The 24,013-nt window shown below is 43.0% G+C and overlaps 1 protein-coding gene across 1 annotated transcript in view; it reads left to right on the top strand.

Annotated features, from left to right (window-relative positions):
- Nucleotides 1-15,095, top strand: part of LOC126248240 (delta-1-pyrroline-5-carboxylate synthase) — a 204,232-nt gene extending 189,137 nt beyond the window's left edge. The window contains exon 15 of the mRNA XM_049949084.1: nt 14,733-15,095. Within this exon, the coding sequence (XP_049805041.1) occupies nt 14,733-14,899 (167 nt within the window). The 3' untranslated portion in view covers nt 14,900-15,095. The remainder of the gene's footprint in view (nt 1-14,732) is intronic.
- The last annotated feature ends 8,918 nt before the right edge of the window (nt 15,096-24,013 follow it).

The raw sequence follows: 24,013 nt of genomic DNA, 5'->3' as shown, positions 1-24,013 counted from the left end.
TACCACATATTGCCAATAAACGTTTATGGGCGTTCAGAAAAATTTCTTTTTGTACCAATAAGAATTTCATTACAGTATTTTGCTTGTAATCAGTAACTTGCGAATCCGCCATTTTCACCGTTCACTATGGCTATGTCATCTGTCGGAATCGGCCGAAACTCTGCACACGTACAGAAAAACCTAAAATTTGAAGCAGCTATGTACTGGGTAGTCAGGAACAGATTGGAAAGCTTGCAAGAGTGTTGCAGGGTAGGTTGTGCTGAGAAATAATTATTAACGAAAAAATTCGATACTTCGCTCCGTTTCCGAGTTGTTTCGTATTGAAGTTAGCAAATCAGGTCGTTGCACACGCAGATACGAGCGGCCTGCCAGATACGGTGTCGTCAAACGTGTTCTTCGTTTGGCTTTTTAAAACCGAAGAAGAGAGCGGTACAAAAATTGGACGTGGGACGGTAGTAAAGGACGAACCCGAGCCAAAGGCTGAGCTGTCTAGAACGCTATCATCTACGCTACAACAACAGTAGCAACAACTGTATTGGTGAGCGGCTTGAATTTGTCCGCGCAACGGCCCGATTGGCTAACTTCAATGCTAATTGTCTCGGAAACGACTCAACGTATCGAATTCTTTTCTGAACAATTATTTTTCAGCGGAACCTACCCTGCAACTGCCTTATAATCTTTTCAGACTCTTTCTGAAAGTCCTGTGTATTAACGGTTGTAAACAAATTTTTGGAACTCTTTTGTCGAATGACCCTCGTATTTAAAAATGGATGCTCAAGTGAGAGAGTGGATGTTCCAGCATAGAGCTGGAAAGCCTAGAGAAATTTCGGCCAATCTTGGTACACACAGGACTTAGTATCAACAGACTGTCTAGGCAAGAGAGCCCAAGCCCCTACTTGTGGGGCCGGGGCTGACAAAGTGGTTTCACACAATCAAAAATCAATACTGCCTGGAGTGATTTCAATCAAAGTTGGAGCACCTGTAAAGCATAGACCTACGTTTAAAACGCTTGGATCAATTCAGTCCAAACTTAGTGCACACTTACCTTAATATCAAGAAAAAGCACTGCGGTACTATAACGCCACTATCACTCCTAGAGATGGTAGTGAGTGGCAGTAAGGGAAGGGAGTGGGTGGCACGCAATTATAGGTCTGGAACGCCTGGTTCAATTGCAGCCAAACATGGTACATATTAACATACAGTCTAGAAAAATATATTGGTTGAGTGAGACACCCCTTATGGATGGAACCGGTGTGTGAAGGAGATAACATGGAAAATTACCTGTAGACAGATTTAATTCCTTTCCTCGCCGAGTGAGTAGATACTTATCTACAATTTCATGGAACTAAATTGAGCGTGCAGTCGGCGAAAACAGATTCCGCACCAGCAATTTCTAGGGATGGATGAACTGATAATGTGCGATGGTGTCAGCTATTGACGACAAGATGAAAGACAGAGATGTCCCAGTTTGAAATTCGCGATAGCTTGGAGTTCAGAAGAGCGGGTCTAGGTGCTCTCTGTGTCCGCTTTTCATCATATCTGTGCCAGATGCGGATCACGTTCATACGCCCATCTTCTTATACCCTTGGAAACCATTCTACCTTCCTACATCCTGCGAGACTACTGAAAAAGCACGTTTCCAACTTTGCACCGGCCAAAGACACGTTCGTGTAATCCGTTTCCTGGAAATACGAATAGGGGCACGGTAAGTCACGACGGCACTTCACATTTGTGCGATTGTTATGTGTTGTGTTTTTGATTTTGTGAATGGATAACATCTTTATCAGATAAAATTTTCTTTGGTAGTCAAAAGTCGCTCTTTCAGGGCTACTTCCCCTTTCATTTATTTAAATCGTTTCGCCCAAATGGAATAACGTAATAATTTCGGTTCTTCTACTTTCCTGATTACTTCCTTTTTTTCGCATCCTTTCATCTTTTCTTCCTTCTATCATCCATATTGTTTCCCTTGCTTATACTTTTGTTTACCCTTGGGTCCCAAAGTGTTGATCTAACGAAGTTTCTATTAGTTGTTTCCGATTATTTGACAATGTTTCATTTCATTTCTGTGACCAGAGTTATAAATGACTTCTTTTCGAGGAATGAAGCAGTATTTGTTTTGTTAGCTCGTCTTCTTTCCTACGGTAGAGATGTATAAAGCAGATTGATTCTCGTTATGCCGAAATTTCGTATATATTGGTGAAACTCTTTGATGCTGTTCATTTTCCGACAGTCATTTGTTTGTGCTGACTCATTTTCCTCATAATTCGTCTTTCGAGTCCATCCAGTTTGTAGGCCAGTCTTAATCAAGTGCACGCACATAAACATTGTGGCCTTACCCTTGTGGTGGAATTTTTTTGTTTTTCTTTTTTTATTTCCAGTGACGAATTTCTTGTAATTGTTTTAGTTGAAACGTGAGCTCTTTCCATTTTATTAATTCTTATATCAGTTGTGTATCTTTTAGTTTACTCGATTACACGGTTTCTGCAATGCATTTAAATTTAGCATTGTTTTCTATTTTATCTATTTGTGATTCTAAACTGAAGAGCCAAAGAAACTGGTACACCTGCCCCCGTGAAAACGCAGAAGTGCCACAACACGAAGTGGCGTGGACTCGAGTAATGTCTCAAGTAGTGTTGGAGGGAACTGACACCATGAATTCTGTAGGGCTGTCCAATAACCACTAAGAGTACGACGGGGTGGAGATCTCTTCTGAACAGCACGTTGCAAGGCATCCTAGATATGCTCAATAATGATCATGCCTGGGAAGTTTGGTGGCCAGCGGAAGTGTTTAATCTCAGAAGAGCCACTGTGTAGCAATTCTGGACATGTGGGATGTCTCATTGTCCTGCTGGAATTGCCCGTCAAAATGCAAAATCGACGTGAATGGATGCATGAGATTAAACAAGATGCTTACCTACGTGTCACCTGTCAGATTCATTTCTAGACGCATCAGGTGTCCCGTATCACTCCAACTACACACGCCCCATACTATTACAGAGCTTCCACTAGATTGAACAGTGCCGTGCTGACATGCAGGGTCCATGGATTCCTGAGGGTACACGTCCATCCGCTCAATACAACTTGAAACGAGACTCGTCCGACCAGGCAACATGTTTCCAGTCATCAACAGTCCAAAGTCGATATTGATGGACCCAGGTGAGGCGTAAAGCTTTGTGTCGTGCAGTCATCAAGAGTACACGAGGGGCCTCTGGCTCCGAAAACCCATTTCGATTATGCTTCGTCGAATGGTTTGCACGTTGACACTTGTTGATGGCCCAGCATTGAAATCTGTAGCAATTTGCGGAAGGGTTGCACTTATGTCACGTAGAACGATTCTCTTGTCGTCATTGGTCCCGTTCTTGCAGGCTCTTTTTCGGCCACAGTGATGTCCGACATTTGATGTTTCACCTGATTCCTGATATTCACGGTACACTCGTGAAATGGTCGTACGGGAAAATCCCCACTTCATCGCTACCTCGGAGACGCTTCGTCCCACCGCTCGTGCGCCAACTATAACACCACGCTCAAACTCACTTAAATCTTGATAACCTGCCACTGTAGCAGCAGTAAACGATCTAACAATTGCGCCAGACACTTGTTGTCTTATATAGGCATTGCCGACCACAGCGCCGTATTCTGCCTGTTTAGATATCTCTGTATTTGGATACGCGTGCCTATAACAGTTTCTTGGGCCCTTCAAGTATATTTTTTGATGCTTTTTTTAAATTTTTACCTATTCTGTTTGCTATTTCCGCCAAACGATGTGTCCCAGTTATTTCTTTCGCTTTAATATATTTAAAAGTAATTCACTTTCCCTAGGATGTGTTCGCAGAGTACTGATAATAAATGTTGCAATGCCATAAACCAACAAACATTAACTAATAAGCGTAGTCCACATTTGACCTAGAATGATGATACAAACGATTAAAATGACAAAAAATGACTGAAAAATCACTTTCTTCATAACTGCTTTCCTAAGGAAGACCATAGCTCAGTTCCTACTTATCATTGTCATTCAAATGAGAAAAAAGCACAGTCAAAATTAAGAGAGTGCAGAATCCAAAAATAACAAGATACTGGGTGTATTGGAGTCCAATAGATTGAACAGGGAGCATGCGGAAGTACTGGTAACTCGTTTAGAGACAATTTATCGTAGGACGGAGGGACACTGGAAAGTTCCACGTCATTGGAAAACGGTACCGGGCGTATGACAGTATGTTAGAGGTTCAGTCCCATCTCACTGATATCAAGTTGTTGTGGAATTATAGATCATGTACTCTGATGGGAAAAGCTGAGTTGTTGGAAGCAGAACTGATCTCTGAGAAGCAGCAGGGATTCAGCAAGTAGTGAATGTGTGAAACCCAGCTTGCTCCGTACATTTCCAGTTCATAAGACTGAAGATAATTCCTTGGATTAATGATTACGTGTCAATGTGGGAAAGCTTATATTGGCCGTTCTATTCGCACAGTGCAAGACAGGTGTGTGGAACATCGCCGACGTATGAGGCTACAACAGCCGGAAAAATCGGCGGTAGCAGAACACTGCCTAAATGAGGGACACAAAATGAAATTTGAGGAAACTGTTGTGGTTGTCAACATTTCCGGTTTTTGGAACAGTGTGTATAAAGAGGCGATTGAAATTAGGTTAACTGATACTTTAATCAACAGAGACAATGGGTTTCCTCTTAGCAAGACGTGGAATCCTGTATTATCTCGCATCGAAGCTGAACGTTCTTTGGAGCGGCCTTGATTGCGATATATCGTTGCAAGCAGTGTTTCACTAAGGGTGGCGCCACCTCCCTGTTTTGGAAGGCAGAAACTGTGATAGGCGGGGCATGCGCCGTGTACTGAACGGTGGCCTATATAGGACGTCGATTTGCAACCTGGCGTCAGTTCTCAGCGGGACTCATCAGCATAAGCAGCATTTTCCTGAAGATGGCGAACAGTTGGACCGCCGAAATATCGAGTCAAGTTGATTTTAGGATCCGGCAGCGCCGGCCGGAGTGGCCGTGCGGTTCTGGGCGCTACAGTCTGGAACCGAGCGACCGTTACGGTCGCAGGTTCGAATCCTGCCTCGGGCATGGATGTGTTTGATGTCCTTAGGTTAGTTAGGTTTAACTAGTTCTAAGTTCTAGGCGACTGATGACCACAGAAGTTAAGTCGCATAGTGCTCAGAGCCATTTGAATCATTTTTTGATCCGGCAGCAAACCCCAAGAGACTTTCAATGCTTGGAATAATGTCGTCTTTTTTTTACTTTAGAAAGCCTTAGAAACATGTATTGAATGAAATGAACAGCATAATGAGCCACACCATATATGGCGAGTAAGCTGAAGAAAGACGAAAGTGATGAGCGGTAGCAGAAATGAGAGTAGAAAACAAATATCGAATTTGGAGGTCAGGAATTAAGCGATGTTACGGAATTCTGCTACCATAGGAGCAAAGTAACACCTGACCCTCTCAGTCAAAGACTCCTCAGTGTCTGTGACCCGTTAGGCAGTAGATTTCTGCACCTGCGCTGTAGGATGGAGACTGTACGACTCCACCACTTGTAAGTCAGGAGACCACTGTAGAAAGGAAGCAGCTGCTCGGGTAGCAAAGCACCAGAGTAAACACATTTAAACTTTCAAAGTTTTAACAGTAAGTTATCGAAGTATACATAGCAAAGTTCCTCAATTCTCTGCGCTCCATGAAAGTTGTCACACTCAAATTATTCTCGGAAATGAGGGCTGGCTGAAACGTGGAATAGAAAGCTCTAAAATATTTAACGAAGCATGGAACGTATCCCGAAAAGATAGATTAGACGCAATGGAAGGGGAAATGCTCATTGCAGTCGAATTAAATATTGTGTCTGTCGAGGTCCAAATTGAGTATAAGTGTGAAGTTATTTCGACTCGTGTAAAAGGAGTAGGCGAATTCAATTAATCAAGAGATGTTTCCGCCGTGACTATTGTAAAATGACTCAAAGTATGATTCAGTACCGTGGAAATACCCAGATCATGCATATTACCTGGAGGCGATTTTAACCTATCGAGAATAGGCTGGGATGTCTGTGGATTCATTGCAAGTGGTACGGACAGACTGTCTTGTTAGGTGGTTCTGAACACGTTTCCCGAGTGCTGCTTTGAGCACCTACCTCGACAGCCCACATTCAATGGACATATTTTAGGATTTTCAGCGACAAACAGGCCTGATCTTAACGGCAGTGTCACTGTAGAGACTGGATTAGAGATCACGATACCGTAGCGACGATGGTTAATAAACTTTACAAATCCCTCAAGAAGGCTATAAAAGTATATGTACTAGAAAAAGCAGACAAGCGGTTATTGGTATCCCAGTTAGACAATGAATTTACACCATTTACGTCCACTATGATGGATGTCTGTGGACTCATTACAAGTGGTACGGACAGACAGAGATAACCCGTGGTCTAGGGGTAGCGTCTTTGATTCATAATCAAAACATCTTCGGTCCCGGGTTCGATCCCCGCCACTGCCTAAATTTTGATAAATAATCAGCATTGGCGGCCGAAGACTTCCGCCATAAGAAGTCAGCCTCATTCTGCCAACGGCCTTGTCAAAGAGGGCGGAGGAGCGGATAGAGGTTCAGCGCAATCTCTTGTCCTAGGGGTGGGAAATTGCCCCTAAAGGCGGAAGAATCAGCAATGATCATGGACATGAGGATGCAGAAGGCAATGGAAACCACTGCATTAAAGAGACGTAACGTGTATCCACAGGACATGTGGCCTGTAATTGAAGAAGCGTCATGATGATCTCTCCATTGGCAAAAGATTCCGGAATAGTCCCCCATTCGGATCTCCGGGAGGGGACTGCCAAGGGGGAGGTTATCATGAGAAAAAGATTGAATAATCAACGAAAGGATAACATTCTACGAGTCGGGGCGTGGAATGTCAGAAGCTTGAACGTGGTAGGGAAACTAGAAAAACTGAAAAGGGAAAAGCAAAGGCTCAATCTAGATATAGTAGGGGTCAGTGAAGTGAAGTGGAAGGAAGACAAGGATTTCTGGTCAGATGAGTATCGGGTAATATCAACAGCAGCAGAAAATGCTATAACAGGTGTAGGATTCGTTATGAATAGGTAGGTAGGGCAGAGGGTGTGTTACTGTGAACAGTTCAGTGACCGGGTTGTTCTAATCAGAATCGACAGCAGACCAACACCGACAACGATAGTTCAGGTATACATGCCGACGTCGCAGGCTGTAGATAAACAGATAGAGAAAGTGTATGAGGATATTGAAAGGGCATTGCAGTATGTAAAGGGGGACGAAAATCTAATAGTCATGAGCGACTGGAATGCAGTTGTAGGGGAAGGAGTAGAAGAAAAGGTTACAGGAGAATATGGGCTTGGGACAAGGAATGAAAGAGGAGAAAGACTAATTGAGTTCTGTAACAAGTTTCAGCTAGTAATAGCGAATACCCTGTTCAAGAATCACAAGAGGAGGAGGTATACTTGGAAAAGGCCGGGAGATACGGGAAGATTTCAATTAGATTACATCATGGTCAGACAGAGATTCCGAATTCAGATACTGGATTGTAAGGAGCACCCAGGACCAGATATAGACTCAGATCACAATATAGTAGTGATGAAGAGTAGGCTGAAGTTCAAGACATTAGTCAGGAAGAATCAATACGCAAAGAAGTGGGATACGGAAGTACTAAGGAATGACGAGATACGTTTGAAGTTCTCTAACGCTATAGATACAGCAATAAGGAATAGCGCAGTAGGCAGTACAGTTGAAGAGGAATGGACATCTCTAAAAAGGGCCATCACAGAAGTTGGGAAGGAAAACATAGGTACAAAGAAGGTAGCTGCGAAGAAACCATGGGTAACAAAAGAAATACTTCAGTTGATTGATGAAAGGAGGAAGTGCAAACATGTTCCGGGAAAATCAGGAATACAGAAATACAAGTCGCTGAGGAATGAAATAAATAGGAAGTGCAGGGAAGCTAAGACGAAATGGCTGCAGGAAAAATGTGAAGACATCGAAAAAGATATGATTGTCGGAAGGACAGACTCAGCATACTGGAAAGTCAAAACAACCTTTGGTGACATTAAAAGCAACGGTGGTAACATTAAGAGTGCAACGGGACTTCCACTGTTAAATGCAGAGGAGAGAGCAGATAGGTGGAAAGAATACATTGAAAGCCTCTATGAGGGTGAAGATTTCTCTGATGTGATAGAAGACGAAACAGGAGTCGATTTAGAAGAGATATGGGATCCAGTATTAGAATCGGAATTTAAAAGAGCTTTGGAGGACTTACGGTCAAATAAGGCGGAAGGGATAGATAACATTCCGAATTTCTAAAATCATTGGGGGAAGTGGCAACAAAACGACTATTCACGTTGGTGTGTAGAATATATGAGTCTGGCGACGTACCATCTGACTTTCGGAAAAGCATCATCCACACAATTCCGAAGACGGCAAGAGCTGACAAGTGCGAGAATTATCGCACAATCAGCTTAACAGCTCATGCATCGAAACTGCTTACAAGAATAATATACAGAAGAATGGAAAAGAAAATTGAGAATGCGCTAGGTGACGATCATTTTGGCTTTAGGAAAAGTAAAGGGACGCGAGAGGCAATTCTGACGTTACGGCTAATAATGGAAACAAGGCTAAATAAAAATCAAGACACTTTCATAGGATTTGTCGACCTGGAAAAAGCGTTCGACAATATAAAATGGTGCAAGCTGTTCGAGATTCTGAAAGAAGTAGGGATAAGGTATAGGGAGAGACTGGTCATATACAATATGTACAACAACCAAGAGGGAATAATAAGAGTGGACGATCAAGAACGAAGTGCTCGTATTAAGAAGGGTGTAAGACAAGGCTGTAGCCTTTCGCCCCTACTCTTCAATCTGTACATCGAGGTAGCAATGATGGAAATAAAAGAAAGGTTCAGGAGTGGAATTAAAATACAAGGTGAAAGGATATCAATGATACGATTCGCTGATGACATTGCTATCCTGAGTGAAAGTGAAGAAGAATTAAATAATCTGCTGAACGGAATGAACAGTCTAATGAGTACACAGTATGGTTTGAGAGTAAATCGGAGAAATACGAAGGTAATGAGAAGTAGTAGAAATGAGAACAGCGAGAAACTTAACATCAGGATTGATGGTCACGAAGTCAATTAAGTTAAGGAATGCTGCTACCTAGGCAGTAAAATAACCAATGACGGACGGAGCAAGGAGGGCATCAAAAGCAGACTCGCTATGGCAAAAAAGGCATTTCTGGCTAAGAGAAGTTTACTAATATCAAATACCGGCCTTAATTTGAGGAAGAAATTTCTGAGGATGTACGTCTGGAGTACAGCATTGTATGGTAGTGAAACATGGATTGTGGGAAAACCGGAACAGAAGAGAATCGAAACATTTGAGATGTGGTGCTATAGACGAATGTTGAAAATTAGGTGGACTGATAAGGTAAGGAATGAGCAGGTTCTATGCAGAATCGGAGAGGAAAGGAATATGTGGAAAACACCGATAAGGAGAAGGGACAGGATGATAGGACATCTGCTAAGACATGAGGGAATGACTTCCATGGTACTAGATGGAGCTGTAGAGGGCAAAAACTGTAGAGGAAGACAGAGATTGGAATACGTCAAGCAAATAATTGAGGACGTAGGTTGCAAGTGCAAGTGCTACTCTGAGATGAAGAGGTTAGCACAGGAAAGGAATTCGTGGCGGGCCGCATCAAACCAGTCAGTAGACTGATGACCCAAAAAAAAAAAATGGATGTAGTGAAATTATGGACAAAGTTTAAATTGACAGAAAATCCTGATTGATGAGGCAGGAACTGTTGCACCGTCGGTTTAAAAAAAAAAAATACCGTTTCCGTCATACCACCGGCGCTACTAAACGCTGTCGGGCTTGGCCAGCACTTGGATGGGTGACCATTCGAGTCTGTCGAGCGCTGTTGGCAAGTGAGGTGCACTCATTCCTTACCCAGAAGTAATGGCTCTGCTTACGAAAACACACCATCCGGGAGAACGGTGTGACGGCCACACGCCGCTCCATATCCGTATCCAGTGACGCTAATCGGCGGAGGATGAGATGGCGGTCGTTCGGTGAGTTGGGCCTTCCAAGATCTGTGTGGTCGGAGAGAGAGTCTACGCAGAAGCAGTAAGTGGTTCGAAAGCTTCTGCCCAGTCACTTGTCCACCAGTCTCGTGTAGAAACAGAAGGAACCAAAAGCAAACGCCAGTCATTCACGTAGGAGAATGGTACAACCGTCGTTTCACTATCTCACAGAGTCACATATGGAAGACATAATAACAGTCTTCCCTGACTTAGAGAATCAGCTGAAAGAGTTAGAAGCAAATAAGTCCCAGTTCGATTTTACAGAGAATACTATACTGAACTGACCCAACCGTACCTTTATTTATCACGAAACTCTCTCCAGCGCAAAGTCTCAAGAGACGGAAAAATCGCAGGTGGCTCCTGTACACAAGAAGTGTAAAAGAACAGACCCGCAAAATTACAGACCAATACGCTTAACATCGGTTTGCTACAGAATTCTTGAACATGGTCTCATTTCGATTATAATAAATTTCCTTTGGACAGAAAAGCTCCTGTCCAAAAATCACCACGAATTTTTTTTAACAAGAAAAACGTCACCCATAACAAACTCAGCTTGCCCTTTTCTCACATGAAATGTCGTGAACCATGGCAGGCAACAGGCCTATTCCATATTCCGAAACTTTGGGAATGCGTTTGACACGGTGTCCCATTGCATTCAGTTAACGAAGGTTCGAGCATACGGAATAGGTTCCCAGATAAGTTAGAGACTACCCAGACTGCTTAAGTAACAGAATCCAGTACGTTGTCCTCGACGGCGAATGTTCGTCAGAGTCAAGGGTAGGAGTGCTCCAGCGAAGACACGCTCTTGTTTTCTGACAGCAGCCTGTAGCTGTTTACTGAGGAGGATGTGGTGTGCGGGAGGGTGTCGTCATTAAATCAGGGGGCAAGATAACTTAGGCAATATTTTTAGTTGGTGTGACGTGATGTCAGATTGTTTTAAATGAAGAAAAATGTAAATTAATTCAGATGAGTAGGAAAACAATCCTTCAATTTTCGAATGTACTATTAACAGTGTCCTGCTTAACACAGTCATATCGACTAAATATCTAGGCCTAACGTTGCAAACCTAACGTTGCAAAGTGATATGAAATGCAACGAGCACGTAAGGACGGTAGCGCAGAAGGCGAATGATTGATTTCGGTTTATTGATGGAGTCTTAGGAAAGCGTAGCTCATCTGTAAAGGAAAAAGCGTAAAGAACACTATTGCGACATACACTCCTGGAAATGGAAAAAACAACACATTGACACCGCTGTGTCAGACCCACCATACTTGCTCCGGACACTGCAAGAGGGCTGTACAAGCAATGATCACACGCACGGCACAGCGGACACACCAGGAACCGCGGTGTTGGCCGTCGAATGGCGCTAGCTGCGCAGCATTTGTGCACCGCCGCCGTCAGTGTCAGCCAGTTTGCCGTGGCATACGGAGCTCCATCGCAGTCTTTAACACTGGTAGCATGCCGCGACAGCGTGGACGTGAACCGTATGTGCAGTTGACGGACTTTGAGCGAGGGCGTATAGTGGGCATGCGGGAGGCCGGGTGGACGTACCGCCGAATTGCTCAACACGTGGGGCGTGAGGTCTCCACAGTACATCGATGTTGTCGCCAGTGGTCGGCGGAAGGTGCACGTGCTCGTCGACCTGGGACCGGACCGCAGCGACGCACGGATGCACGCCAAGACCGTAGGATCCTATGCAGTGCCGTAGGGGACCGCACCGCCACTTCCCAGCAAATTAGGGACACTGTTGCTCCTGGGGTATCGGCGAGGACCATTCGCAACCGTCTCCATGAAGCTGGGCTATGGTCCCGCACACCGTTAGGCCGTCTTCCGCTCACGCCCCACCATCGTGCAGCCCGCCTCCAGTGGTGTCGCGACAGGCGTGAATGGAGGGACGAATGGAGACGTGTCGTCTTCAGCGATGAGAGTCGCTTCTGCCTTGGTGCCAATGATGGTCGTATGCGTGTTTGGCGCCGTGCAGGTGAGCGCCACAATCAGGACTGCATACGACCGAGGCACACAGGGCCAACACCCGGCATCATGGTGTGGGGAGCGATCTCCTACACTGGCCGTACACCACTGGTGATCGTCGAGGGGACACTGAATAGTGCACGGTACATCCAAACCGTCATCGAACCCATCGTTCTACCATTCCTAGACCGGCAAGGGAACTTGCTGTTCCAACAGGACAATGCACGTCCGCATGTATCCCGTGCCACCCAACGTGCTCTAGAAGGTGTAAGTCAACTACCCTGGCCAGCAAGATCTCCGGATCTGTCCCCCATTGAGCATGTTTGGGACTGGATGAAGCGTCGTCTCACGCGGTCTGCACGTCCAGCACGAACGCTGGTCCAACTGAGGCGCCAGGTGGAAATGGCATGGCAAGCCGTTCCACAGGACTACATCCAGCATCTCTACGATCGTCTCCATGGGAGAATAGCAGCCTGCATTGCTGCGAAAGGTGGATATACACTGTACTAGTGCCGACATTGTGCATGCTCAGTTGCCTGTGTCTATGTGCCTGTGGTTCTGTCAGTGTGATCATGTGATGTATCTGACCCCAGGAATGTGTCAATAAAGTTTCCCCTTCCTGGGACAATGAATTCACGGTGTTCTTATTGCAATTTCCAGGAGTGTATTTTGGAGATGGTACTGCTCAAGTGCTTGGGATCCCCAACACGTCGAAACAATTCCGAGGTGGTCTGCTAGATTTCACACCGGTAGGTTGGATCAAAAGACAAGTATTACGGAGATCTTTCGTGAACCCAGATGAGAAAAACGAAGTTCTTCACGCGAAACAGCGTTGAGAAAATACAAACAGCCGACATATGAAGCTGATTGCAGAACTATTCTGCCGAAACCAATGTACATTTCGTGTAAGGTCCATGAAGGTAAAATTTGAGTTCGTACGGAGGCGTATAGACAGATGTTTTTCCCTCGCTCAACTTGCGAGTGGAACACGAAAGGAAATGTTTGGCAGTGGTACGAGATACTGGTTCAAATTGCTCTGAGCACTATGCGACTTAACATCTATGGTCATCAGTCCCCTAGAACTTAGAACTACTTAAACCTAACTAATCTAAAGACATCACGGTTCCGGACTGTAGCGCCTAGAACCGCTCGGCCACCCCGGCCGGCTGTATTTAATGATGGGAACATAGGGGGGGGGGGGGGGGGGGGAAAGTTGAGGATATTAGAGACAATGACCTTTAAGATAGGGAATCTTACTTAAGACATATTGAGAAAAATAGATTTACAGCGCGTCTCTGCTTTCTGGTAAAGGAAAGATGGCACAAAACAAGGAACGAGAAGAGTAACGTTGAAGAGGAAGAGGACCCCGAGTATAAATCTGAGGCCTTCTGAAGAGATGACATAAGAAAAAACGTTACTTTGAACTTTAAGTTGCATTTCTTGAATGTTATTTTTTTAAACTTTAGGTACCTTATTTTCAGAAGTTTTAAGTCTAAGCTGAGATATGGGGCAAAGTACTTTGAATTTTGCATTCATTTTATATTATACATACAGTAATATAATTAAAAAATGATTAAGATTCTCCTGTTCGATATATTCAAAACAAACTCATGAGAGAAGCTTACTATATGAAAAGAGATTAAACTGAGAAAACTGTGTAGGAATATCTTGAATAGATTCTGAGAAAAAGGTACATACATTACTTTTTAAAGTAAAATTTTTCAATTCCATAAAAAAAGTTCATGGATTTAGTGCAGCTCTTACGAGGTAATCCCAAAAGTAAGGTGTCCTATTTTTTTATAAGTACATAGAGTTTTTATTTCTACAATGGTTTACATCAGTTTACAGCTTGAACGTTTAGCTATTTTTCGACATAATCACCATTCCTGTCGATGCATTTTTGTAGACGCTCTGGCAGTTTTTGTATGTCCATGTCATACTAACTGGCCACCATGCTGTTCGTACACCTCGTCGACGGAGCTGAATCGCTGGGACCACAATTAACGCTGACAGGTCCTGTAAGACTCTGAAATAACTCAAACGGGCAATTCAGAACCGGAGAAGAGGAATGTTGAGCAAGGGCGTACACATTCTCCATGACAACGCTCGCCCACACATCGCTCGGCAAACCGTTGCTCTCCTGCAACAGTTTCAGTGGAGCATAATCACCCACCCACCTTATAGCCCTGACTTGGTATCCAGTGACTATCACCTGTTCCCTAGGTTAAAAAAACATTTGGCCGAAAAGTGATTCAGCTCCGACGACGAGGTGAAATAAGAGGTTCATAACTTTCTGAACAGCATGGCGGCGAGCTGGTATGACATGGGCATGCAAAAAAATAGCTAAACGTTCAATCTGTAAACTGATGTAAACCATTGTAGAAATAAGCACGTCTATGTACTTATAAAAAATAGGATACCTCACTTTTGGGATTACCCTCGTACATAGTGTATGTTTTTCATGAATGTGCCTCCTTCAACAAGGAGAAGACTGATGACCCCCTCCCCCCCCCCCCAAAAAAAGAATAAATCCCATCGCCTTTTTTGCGCAATACATTACATTCATTTACGTTTTACTTGCGTTCCGCCCGTCCCTGAACCAATCGTGTACGGACTGCACGACCTGGTGCCGTTGCTGACGTGCTCCGTCACTGTTCCGCAGGGGCCGAGGTGGGCATCAGCACGGCGCGCATCCACGCGCGCGGCCCCGTCGGCGTGGAGGGCCTGCTGACCACCAAGTGGGTGCTGAGCGGCGAGGGCCACACCGTGCAGGACTTCGCCGAGGGAGGGCCCTGCACCTACCTGCACGAGCAGCTGCCGCTCCACTGACGGCCCCTCGCCTCTCCGTCCTCTGCTCCTGCCTATTTATTCCGACCATTCAGACATCGGTGGCTGAGCTCCGCGCCAGCCGCAGTTGCCAGCAACTCAACTCCACAATGTTCATCACCCATCATGTAATCATAATTCATGTATAATGTTCAGAAAGCACTAAACACTGAGATAATAAACAACTCGCAAATTATTATCGCTTGTTTTGAAATTCTGCCTAACACTGGCATCAGTGGCGTGATACTCAACGACTTTACTATAAGGAAAGAACAATAGGAGCAATTACCATCAAAGTCAAAAACTCTTTAAAAAATAGTTTATTGTCCGATACAGTTTACTGCGCTGGATTTTGGTGGAGTGGTGCTCTGCTGGGCGCTGTACAAACCTAGACTTACAATTAAAATCTCCTTTATTAAACAATATACTACAACACAGAGCATTTCAGTTTCAAGCAGGAAAATTTCAGGAGTATAATTATACCAGACATCAAAATAATAACTAAAATACATCCATCAACTATACAGGGTGAAGAAAAACAATTTGAGCAAAAGTGTAGTGCAGAAAGATAACACCAAAGAAAGGAATTGGCGTACAAATAGAAACTGGAGGTCGCAGATGCATATTTTGGCGCTAGATGAATGCGATTTAATCTAACATGTGGATGTCTTCTCTCACAATAAAATGTAATTCACAGACAATGTATACTCAGTCAAAATGATTGGACTAATCAATCATTACAATAAGAACAAGAAAAATTTTAATCATAACTTACACTGACATATCATACAGCACTTCATTACAAATCAAAACAATCACATGTCCATGTTTCATGCTTCCGTATGTCCTAAAAAGGTGAAATTAAATTAGAAACGAGTATGCTCTTGCACACAAACTTTCCACCACTTAATATAAGTATGTCGCAGCAAATGTTCAAAGTGACAATCGTTTTCATGCTGGCATAGCGTAGCAAACAGTCATCTGCGACCCACGGCTCCTATGCTCAGATTCCTTCGTTTCATGTCGTCTTTCTGCTCTGCACTTTTGGCCAAATTGTTTTTCCGCTAATTGTATATAAATCAAACCAACTCTCTTCGGCCCAGAATGATTATTCAAAAGTGCTCCAAAATAAAATGACCGCATGTTACTACCCACGATTAACTTTACAAGTGGGCACCAAACAAAGAACAAACCCAGATTCTAACCATTAATAGCTTTACAGGGGCATATTAAAACAAGACAGGACAAGTAACTGAATCACTATAATTTTATACAACCTACCATTACCAAACGCGCCCCTACAGACAAGACAACCACACATACGATTATTAAAGAAATGGAAATTGCGCATAAGAAAAAAGCACTACTGCTTATTACAAATACACTGTCATCGAACTGTGACTTGCCATATTTACGATTGCACACTGGAAAATGTTACACTCAACACCGCCATAGACATGCCATCCAAAACACTTGACAATAGTTTTGGCATGATCCAATTCCTCGTGACTTCAACATGCATTCATACAACAAACTGAACCAGCTCGACTTCACCTATCCTGACACACACTGTCACATTGTAGCCTAGTTGGCCAAACTGAGATAACTATCACTGCTTACCGATTGTAAATAGGGCCAATTCTGCTCTGCACCCACCATTCCTTCTCACTGACTATGAGCTGCCATCTTCTGCTGGACATTGACAAGAAGACACCATCCACTACCTCAGCTCAATGATATCTGCATTACAGCTGGCCACAGCGCATACTGACTAGATATGGGCAAAACGGTTCTTTTTAGGGATGGGATCAGAACCGTTCTCTTACTGACATGAACTGGCTCTTTCTCATGACTCACCACTCATCATTTACTTACCAAACCAAATAAAACAAATACCCCTTCCCTTTCTAATTCAAGGTACCTGTATTTTTTATTTATTTTCACCGTTTTCGAAAGAATATTAGAGAGGGTTAATAATTTACCACTGTGTCCTTTATAGTTTTAAGCCTTCCAAAATTCCTATATTTCGAATTTTCGCGAGTTTCAACAAGTTTCCTTAACGCAAAAATACTCTTCCTGAAAAAATTAATGTTGTTTAAATCTCATCAGCAGTTTTGTCTATTGACTTTTGTATTATGTATTGCACCACATGATGCAAAGAGCGTGCAAAACATGTAACATATGGTACATTCAGAAGTATGGCAGCCTACTTCATGTTGGAAGTACAGCCAATTATTATGAAATTGCTTTTAAAGAAATTATATTTGGTGGTAACTAACTTTACTGAATTTCCAACATTTCTGCAGTGTGCCTTTCTTTAAATTGGATGCACTCTAGAGTGTACAACTTTAATTGAATCTTATTATCTATAAATTGTCACATGAATGCATATAGGATAAACTATTTTGATTTATACATTAAATGTCTTCCCAAATGCGAATATGGACAACCATCAGCTGTAGAATAGAATGACGACAGTGAAAATTTGTGCTGAACTGGGACTCTAACTCGGATTTCCCGCTTATCACGAGTGGTCGCCTTCCCATTTGGATATCCATGCATGACTCATGGCCAGACCCGAATCTCCATATTTCGTCAACCATTTGTTCCTTTGGACATGCAAGCCTTGTAAATTTACGCAGAACACATTCAAAATAGTACCTATGTATACAAAGACAGTGATCTGCTCGACATTTTACCACTCTAGGAATGGTTCAGGCTCCATTCATCTTATTCTGTGGAGTTGCACAGCCTATTCCAATTTGCTGTTGTAGTTGTGGCACATTCTCAGTTGCAACACCATACAAGAGGTCCTTGAGATGGCTCCAAAAGTAGAAGCCCAAGGGGTTAAGATAAGAGATATCTTCTGCATGACCTGTCCACTTATCGGGATAAGCAACACTGAGATACTCTCTTGCCTCTGTCCTGAAATTTGCAGGGGCAGTTCAGGGCTCAAGCCAGTAGTTAGTGCAACGAGTGGGACATCATGAAGCAGATCACGCAATTCATGTTCCAAAAACTTTCAATATACTCTGCCAGCCAGCTGCTGTGCAGTAACTTGCGGTCTAATTAACTAGTTTTCCTCTGACCCACAGCAAATGCACATTGCAAAACGGTGGCTGCATTCCCTTAAACGACTGTCCACAGCTGTGGAAATCTGATGGTTCGCTTCTCTTTTCTTTGGAAACATTTCCAAGTACCATCGTCTTGCTGCTCGTGCATTGCCTTTTAATCCACCATGAAGGATGTGCATATCTGCATATTCACCATTTCAGTATGCCATCATACCACATGCAACAACTGCAGTCTATGAACTATTGACAACATGAAAGTACGTAATATGTCTGATGCCGCTACATTACAACAGCGGCATAGAGTACAACGAACCACACAGAAGTCAAGGCATCTCGTGCCAAAATCCAATGAGCAGTGTAGAAGTGTGTACAAAGCAACATTAGTAGATATACAGGCGAATGCAAGACACCAAAAGCTTGTACCAGCCCATGATGTACTGCTTGCCACAAATGAAATTATGCATCGTAACTCGGAAATAATCCAATTTCAGAAAAAAATTTATCATTTTACTCGTATTTTGATTCATACATTACACTTGCAAAGTGTGTACGCTTATTTTTGAATCACTATGTGCTGTATATACACATATATAATATATAAATGTTTGCATGTTTGTGTGTGATTTTTTTTGGTGGGGGGGGGGGGGGAGTGGTGTTGGTGTTTGCTCTTTTTGACATGTTCGAAAGAACACCCCCACCCCACAATACACACACACACACACACACACACACACACACACACACACCAAAGATCCTGTCTTTCAGTGAGGATACACACCATGCCTCGTGTCTTACACGGATTAGAAACTACTTGTAAGGGGTTCTTGGGTAGGTGGATACTATGTCAGCAGTGTGTAACAGGCTGGGAATTTGGGTCAGGTGGGCAGCATGCTCAGATGGTTGAGACAGTTAAGGTGACAGCTCGTGATAAGTAGAAAATCCAGGTTCGAGTCTCAGTCTGACACAAATTTTCACCTGTTACCACTAATTTATTTCAGTGCCCAAATGCAGCTAATATAATTGAAACCTTTGAAATTTGTATTATGCTCTGCAGATGCTTTAAATGGCCACAAATGAAGAAACTGCAATACTGAAATAAAAACAAAACTTGCAAAAATTGAATTTGACATTACAGAAAAAATTTATAGAATCTCTTAAGCCGTAGTATAATAACTTAATAATTTTATTTAAAGTGGATTTATAGCATCGATAGATTCACTTAGGTGTTTTTAAACACAGTGAATGACAAAGTAAATCAACATCTGGTTGTGAACAAAATGACAGTGATAGGCTGGAAGCAGATCGAGACTCGCTTTGATTTCCTGCATCGAGAGATTCTTCTCAACTGGAAGCAGACATCAATGAGGACACCTCGCGAGAAAGATTTTCTCGAATTTACACAGAAGAATCATCAGCTGACTGCGATGTTGGTGGGCTTCCTGCCCCACATCGATTCAGTGATACTGCTGGATACTTGAACTTACGGCATGTATTCAGGTTCGACGAGGAGCATAAGAACAGGACGGTATTGCTGCTAGTAACAGCATTTTCTTTTTTATCCAGTTTCCTAAAATTGTACTATATATATATCACTTGAAACCCTTCTACGTGAAAGGAACAAGATTGTGTTCGAAAAATACTTTATGTGAAAAAATTTGAATACTTACTATGATGATGCACTTGTTAAACAGTACCACTGAAAATGTGAACAAAATGTGAACATAATCATTGTATTCTATAATATGCACATGCACTAATGTATACATAAACTTTAATAATGTAATAACATATCTTACAATGAACAGTATCCACATAGTGCTGAACTCAAATGGAGGTTGGTGAGTCAAAGATTCGGTCTGAACTACAAGCTTAATCAGTGAACGAGACAAGAGCAGTGTGAGCTAAGTCAGTGAGTGAGCCAAGAGTGTAAAGAGCGGGGTTATCCATGAGTCACCTTGTGATGAACTTTGTGAGGAGTCAGGAGCAACAGGCAGATACCAGGATCTGAATCAGTGAGCCAAGAGCACAGTGACTCATGAGTCACCTGCTATCTGCTCTCTGCTGAATTGGAAGCTTTAGGGTAGCTAAGCACTTCTGTTCCATAGAGCACCATCTTTCAAGGAGAAGCACTGAATGGGCTGGCTGCTCCAAGCATGCTGTCTTTTCAAATAAAATAAAAGAAGAGGAAGTGCTTTTGTGGCAATGCAGTGTTCTAAAGGACTAACGAAGTATATAAGCATGTATACAACATATTTTGTATAGCGAATTTTTTGCATCGTAGTCTATGTCATTGTGACTAATTCAGCATGCTGGGTGGGATGTTGTTTCAGCAGCCTGCCCTGGAATCCACATTCTGGAAACTGACATCACTGGAAAGACTTTTTGGTTCTAAAGAGCTACCACTTATTTTTTCCTAGTCACCAGTCACTCACTCTGCGTAAGGCTCTAAGTCTTCGAATCAGTTTGGGACCGGCTTCCCCATCTCTTTTGCTGACTGCTGCAGTACACTGTGACCATTTGCATGCTGTTTCCAGTTCCACAGTGCTTGCTCTCCAGGGGGGTCTGATTTGCTTGATAGCCACCTATGAGCTCCATTCACAGTGCACCTGTGTAGAACGACTGCCGGCCACTTAGCCAACTACGCTGATGCAAACATAAGTTCAGTCGGCTCGCCAACAAAGACCATATGCCACCCTACACCTAGTCTGTCACTGCCCACAGTGACTTCTGGCACTGGCTTAACATGATGTGGCTGCTCCCACTCCTTACTAGTGACTCCCGTATCTACTAGTGACTGCTCCCCTTAGTAGCTCTGCGGGACACCCACGTTGACGCAAAACAAGTGTGGCCACCGTGCCATATTAGGCCCCCTGTGCCAATCCGAATTTGTTATCCATTACTCACTGCTTCCTCAGATCCTGGCTCAATTGAAGACTGTCGCTTCTTGTCAGTGCTACAACGTGCCCGCCACTGCGTTGTGCCACCAGAAGACACCTCCCCATAGAGCTGCCACTGCGTCCTCGCCGCCACACACACGATCTCGCACCTGGCCCATGGTGGCGCTACCAGCAGGGCGAGTGGGAATAGAATGGTATCAGAAAATTCCAATTTCACAGCACACGTCTCGTATAATTTCAGAAAGAAATTATCGGTTTCAGCAGTCAGAGGCCACTGTCAGATCAGAAAAAGGAAGCGGTACTTCAATTCAAAACAATGAGAAAACCAAACAGTCAATGGTGTACAATAAGCTGTAGTCCATCACACACATTAAAATGCACAAGAGCGCTGTCGCATATGAAACACGTATCATGACATCTCTGCACAATAGCAGTACAGCCTCTCAATAGTTCGCAAACTTCTTAGAAGCAACTGAGAAACACATGACAAACAATGGCCAGAAATGTCTTTCCTTTAATCGGAAATTTTGCTTTCTCAGGCCGACAGTCTCTATATTTCTTATTTACGCTTGACGAAATTTGACACGAAATAATGCACAGTTTTTTCATACCTCACGTAAACGCAGTGACGTTCGGTATGATCTTTGCACAGAATCAAGCAGCTTCCACTGTAGGGTCGAAGCTCTATAAGTTCCACAGATCTACGTTAATCTTTGTATGGACATTTGTATGGACATTTGTATGGACATTCTCGACATCTTGCAACTAACACTTCCAGCCAGCAATTTACGTACTCAGTGTTTCAAGTATATGTTAATAAACATGATGACCTTCTTTGCAGCTTATTTAAGTTGGCAAACCTCAGGGGCATTGTCTCTGTCTGACCGGTGGCGAAAAAATGACGTTTTGCCATTCGTGCACCCTGGTTCGTCGTTGAGTACACCATCGCAGGCGCTCCTGTCTGTGGTGCAGCGTCAAGGCTAAACGCAACCATGGTCTCCGAGCTGGTAGTTCATGCTGCTGCAAACGTCGTCGAACTGTTCGTGCAGATGGTTGTTGTCTTGCAAACGTCCCCATCTGTTGATTCAGGGATCGAGACGTGGCTGCACGATCCGTTACAACCATGCGGATAAGATGCCTGTCATCTCGACTGCTAGTGATCCAGCACGTCGTTCCGTATTACCCTCCTGAACCCACCGATTCCATATTCTGCTAACAGTCATTGGATCTCGACCAACGCGAGCAGCAATGTCGCGATACGATAAACCGCAATCGCGATATGCTACAATCCGACCTTTATCAAAGTCGGAAACGTGATGGTACGCATTTCTCCTCCTTACACGAGGCATTACAACAACGTTTCACCAGGCAACGCCAGTCAACTGCTGTTTGTGTATGAAAAATCGCTTGGAAACTTTCCTCATGTCAACACGTTGTAGATGTCGCCACCGGCGCCAACCTTGTGTGAATGCTCTGAAGAGCTATTCATTTGCATATCGCAGCATCTTCTTCCTGTCGGTTAAATTTCGCGTCTGTAGCACGTCATCTTCGTGGTGTAGCAATTTTAATGACCAGTAGTGTAATATTCGTTTTATGCAATTGAATTGTTATTATTTTTACCAAAAATGCTTCACCTGCGTCAGGCTTCTTCAGTGGTATTTATATCTTATATGCTCTTGGCTCTTGTGTAAGTGCTATTGTCAGTCATCTAGTGCTTACACAGGAGTCAATAGCCACGTTTAAAGGTAGGAGAAATAAAAAACGACTGAAGACGCCTAATACCGTCATGTGGAATATATTTTGTACAATAAATAACAATAAAAGTTTTAAAAAACAGCATATCAAAAACCAACAATGTCTACAAAAAGAAATCAATGTTCATTACCGACAAGGTACGATCTTACCGAGCCCCTATGAAGGGGAGACCTAATCGATAAATTAGAAACAAGAGAGAGACAGAACCTGTAGGTCGAGTCAAGAAAATCACGAACCCTATTCACTTGTAGGACAGGTCACAGACTATATTTATAGGGAGAGGCTTATTTTCTGCAGCCTCATTGCATTTATGAGATCTACGCCCTTGATCGGTCGGCCGTTCTACTATTTTCTGAACAGAAATAAAGGAGCCGTGGTAGAAAAGGACCCGCAAAAAATTAGAATAACAAGATGATATACAATGACACCCTATGACCAAGAAAAAACTACAAAAGCTTCTTGTTTCACAAGAAAAGAAAAAAAAACTAAAAACTGGATTAACGTGTGTAGGAGCGAGAAGGAGCAGCGTAGAAAACAAATGGGAGAATACTGGACTTCAGTTAAGTTCTAGGCACAACGATCTGTAAAGTTGAATAGCGTGGTTCGTAGAAGGCCAATACGACATGTAGAGGAAAAAAACACTTTCAAAAGACGAAGAATACTTTTTCTATGATATAAACAGCATTTTTACGATGAGTCCTACAGGCATTGAGTATAACGCTTCTATGTATACAAACATTATTTCACAGATCACAAGAAGTATATAGCACATGTCTTGATCACAAAGTTTATGTCAATGAGTTCACGAATTGTTTGCGTAAAACAATGTAAGTAATCACCGTGCGCAAAACAGGCTCTGTGAAAAAGGGTTCGTTTGTGTTTTTAGGTAGACAAGAACTAACGAAAAATAGCACTTATTAAGTAGGCCTAGTGTAACCCAACAACGGAAATGTATGAATCCAGTGCAGATATAGCTAGCTAACAAATTTCACTGTTTGGTTATACAGTATCCTCATAAAGCCAACATTAAAAATTTGGAGGTATTCATAGAAAAACTACGTAGGTATGCTATGTATATTTCGAACACCAGTTCAAGTTTCCACAGCTAGTTGACGCTGCAGTTGCGTGGGAAATTCAAACACCAATGATATCACATCGTGAGTAATTCAAAAACTGGAGGGTACTTCAAAAATTGATGAAATATCAAAATAGGTCGACTGGTCTGTGTATAAAAGACAGGAAATTTAGGAACTAGCCGTAAACGTAAAATTCAAAGACACTGGACGGTGGGAAATTTGAAAAAATCATAGATAACCTAGTTTGGAACTTGAAGTTGGTGGTAATTTTAAAAATACAAAGTTCAGGAAATAGCCGTATTGTGTTAGTGACAA

Source organism: Schistocerca nitens, chromosome 1 (assembly GCF_023898315.1).
Source record: "Schistocerca nitens isolate TAMUIC-IGC-003100 chromosome 1, iqSchNite1.1, whole genome shotgun sequence".
Taxonomy (NCBI): Eukaryota; Metazoa; Arthropoda; class Insecta; order Orthoptera; family Acrididae; genus Schistocerca; species Schistocerca nitens.
Note: the sequence above shows the minus strand (reverse complement) of the source record. Positions and strands in the feature narration are given on the sequence as shown.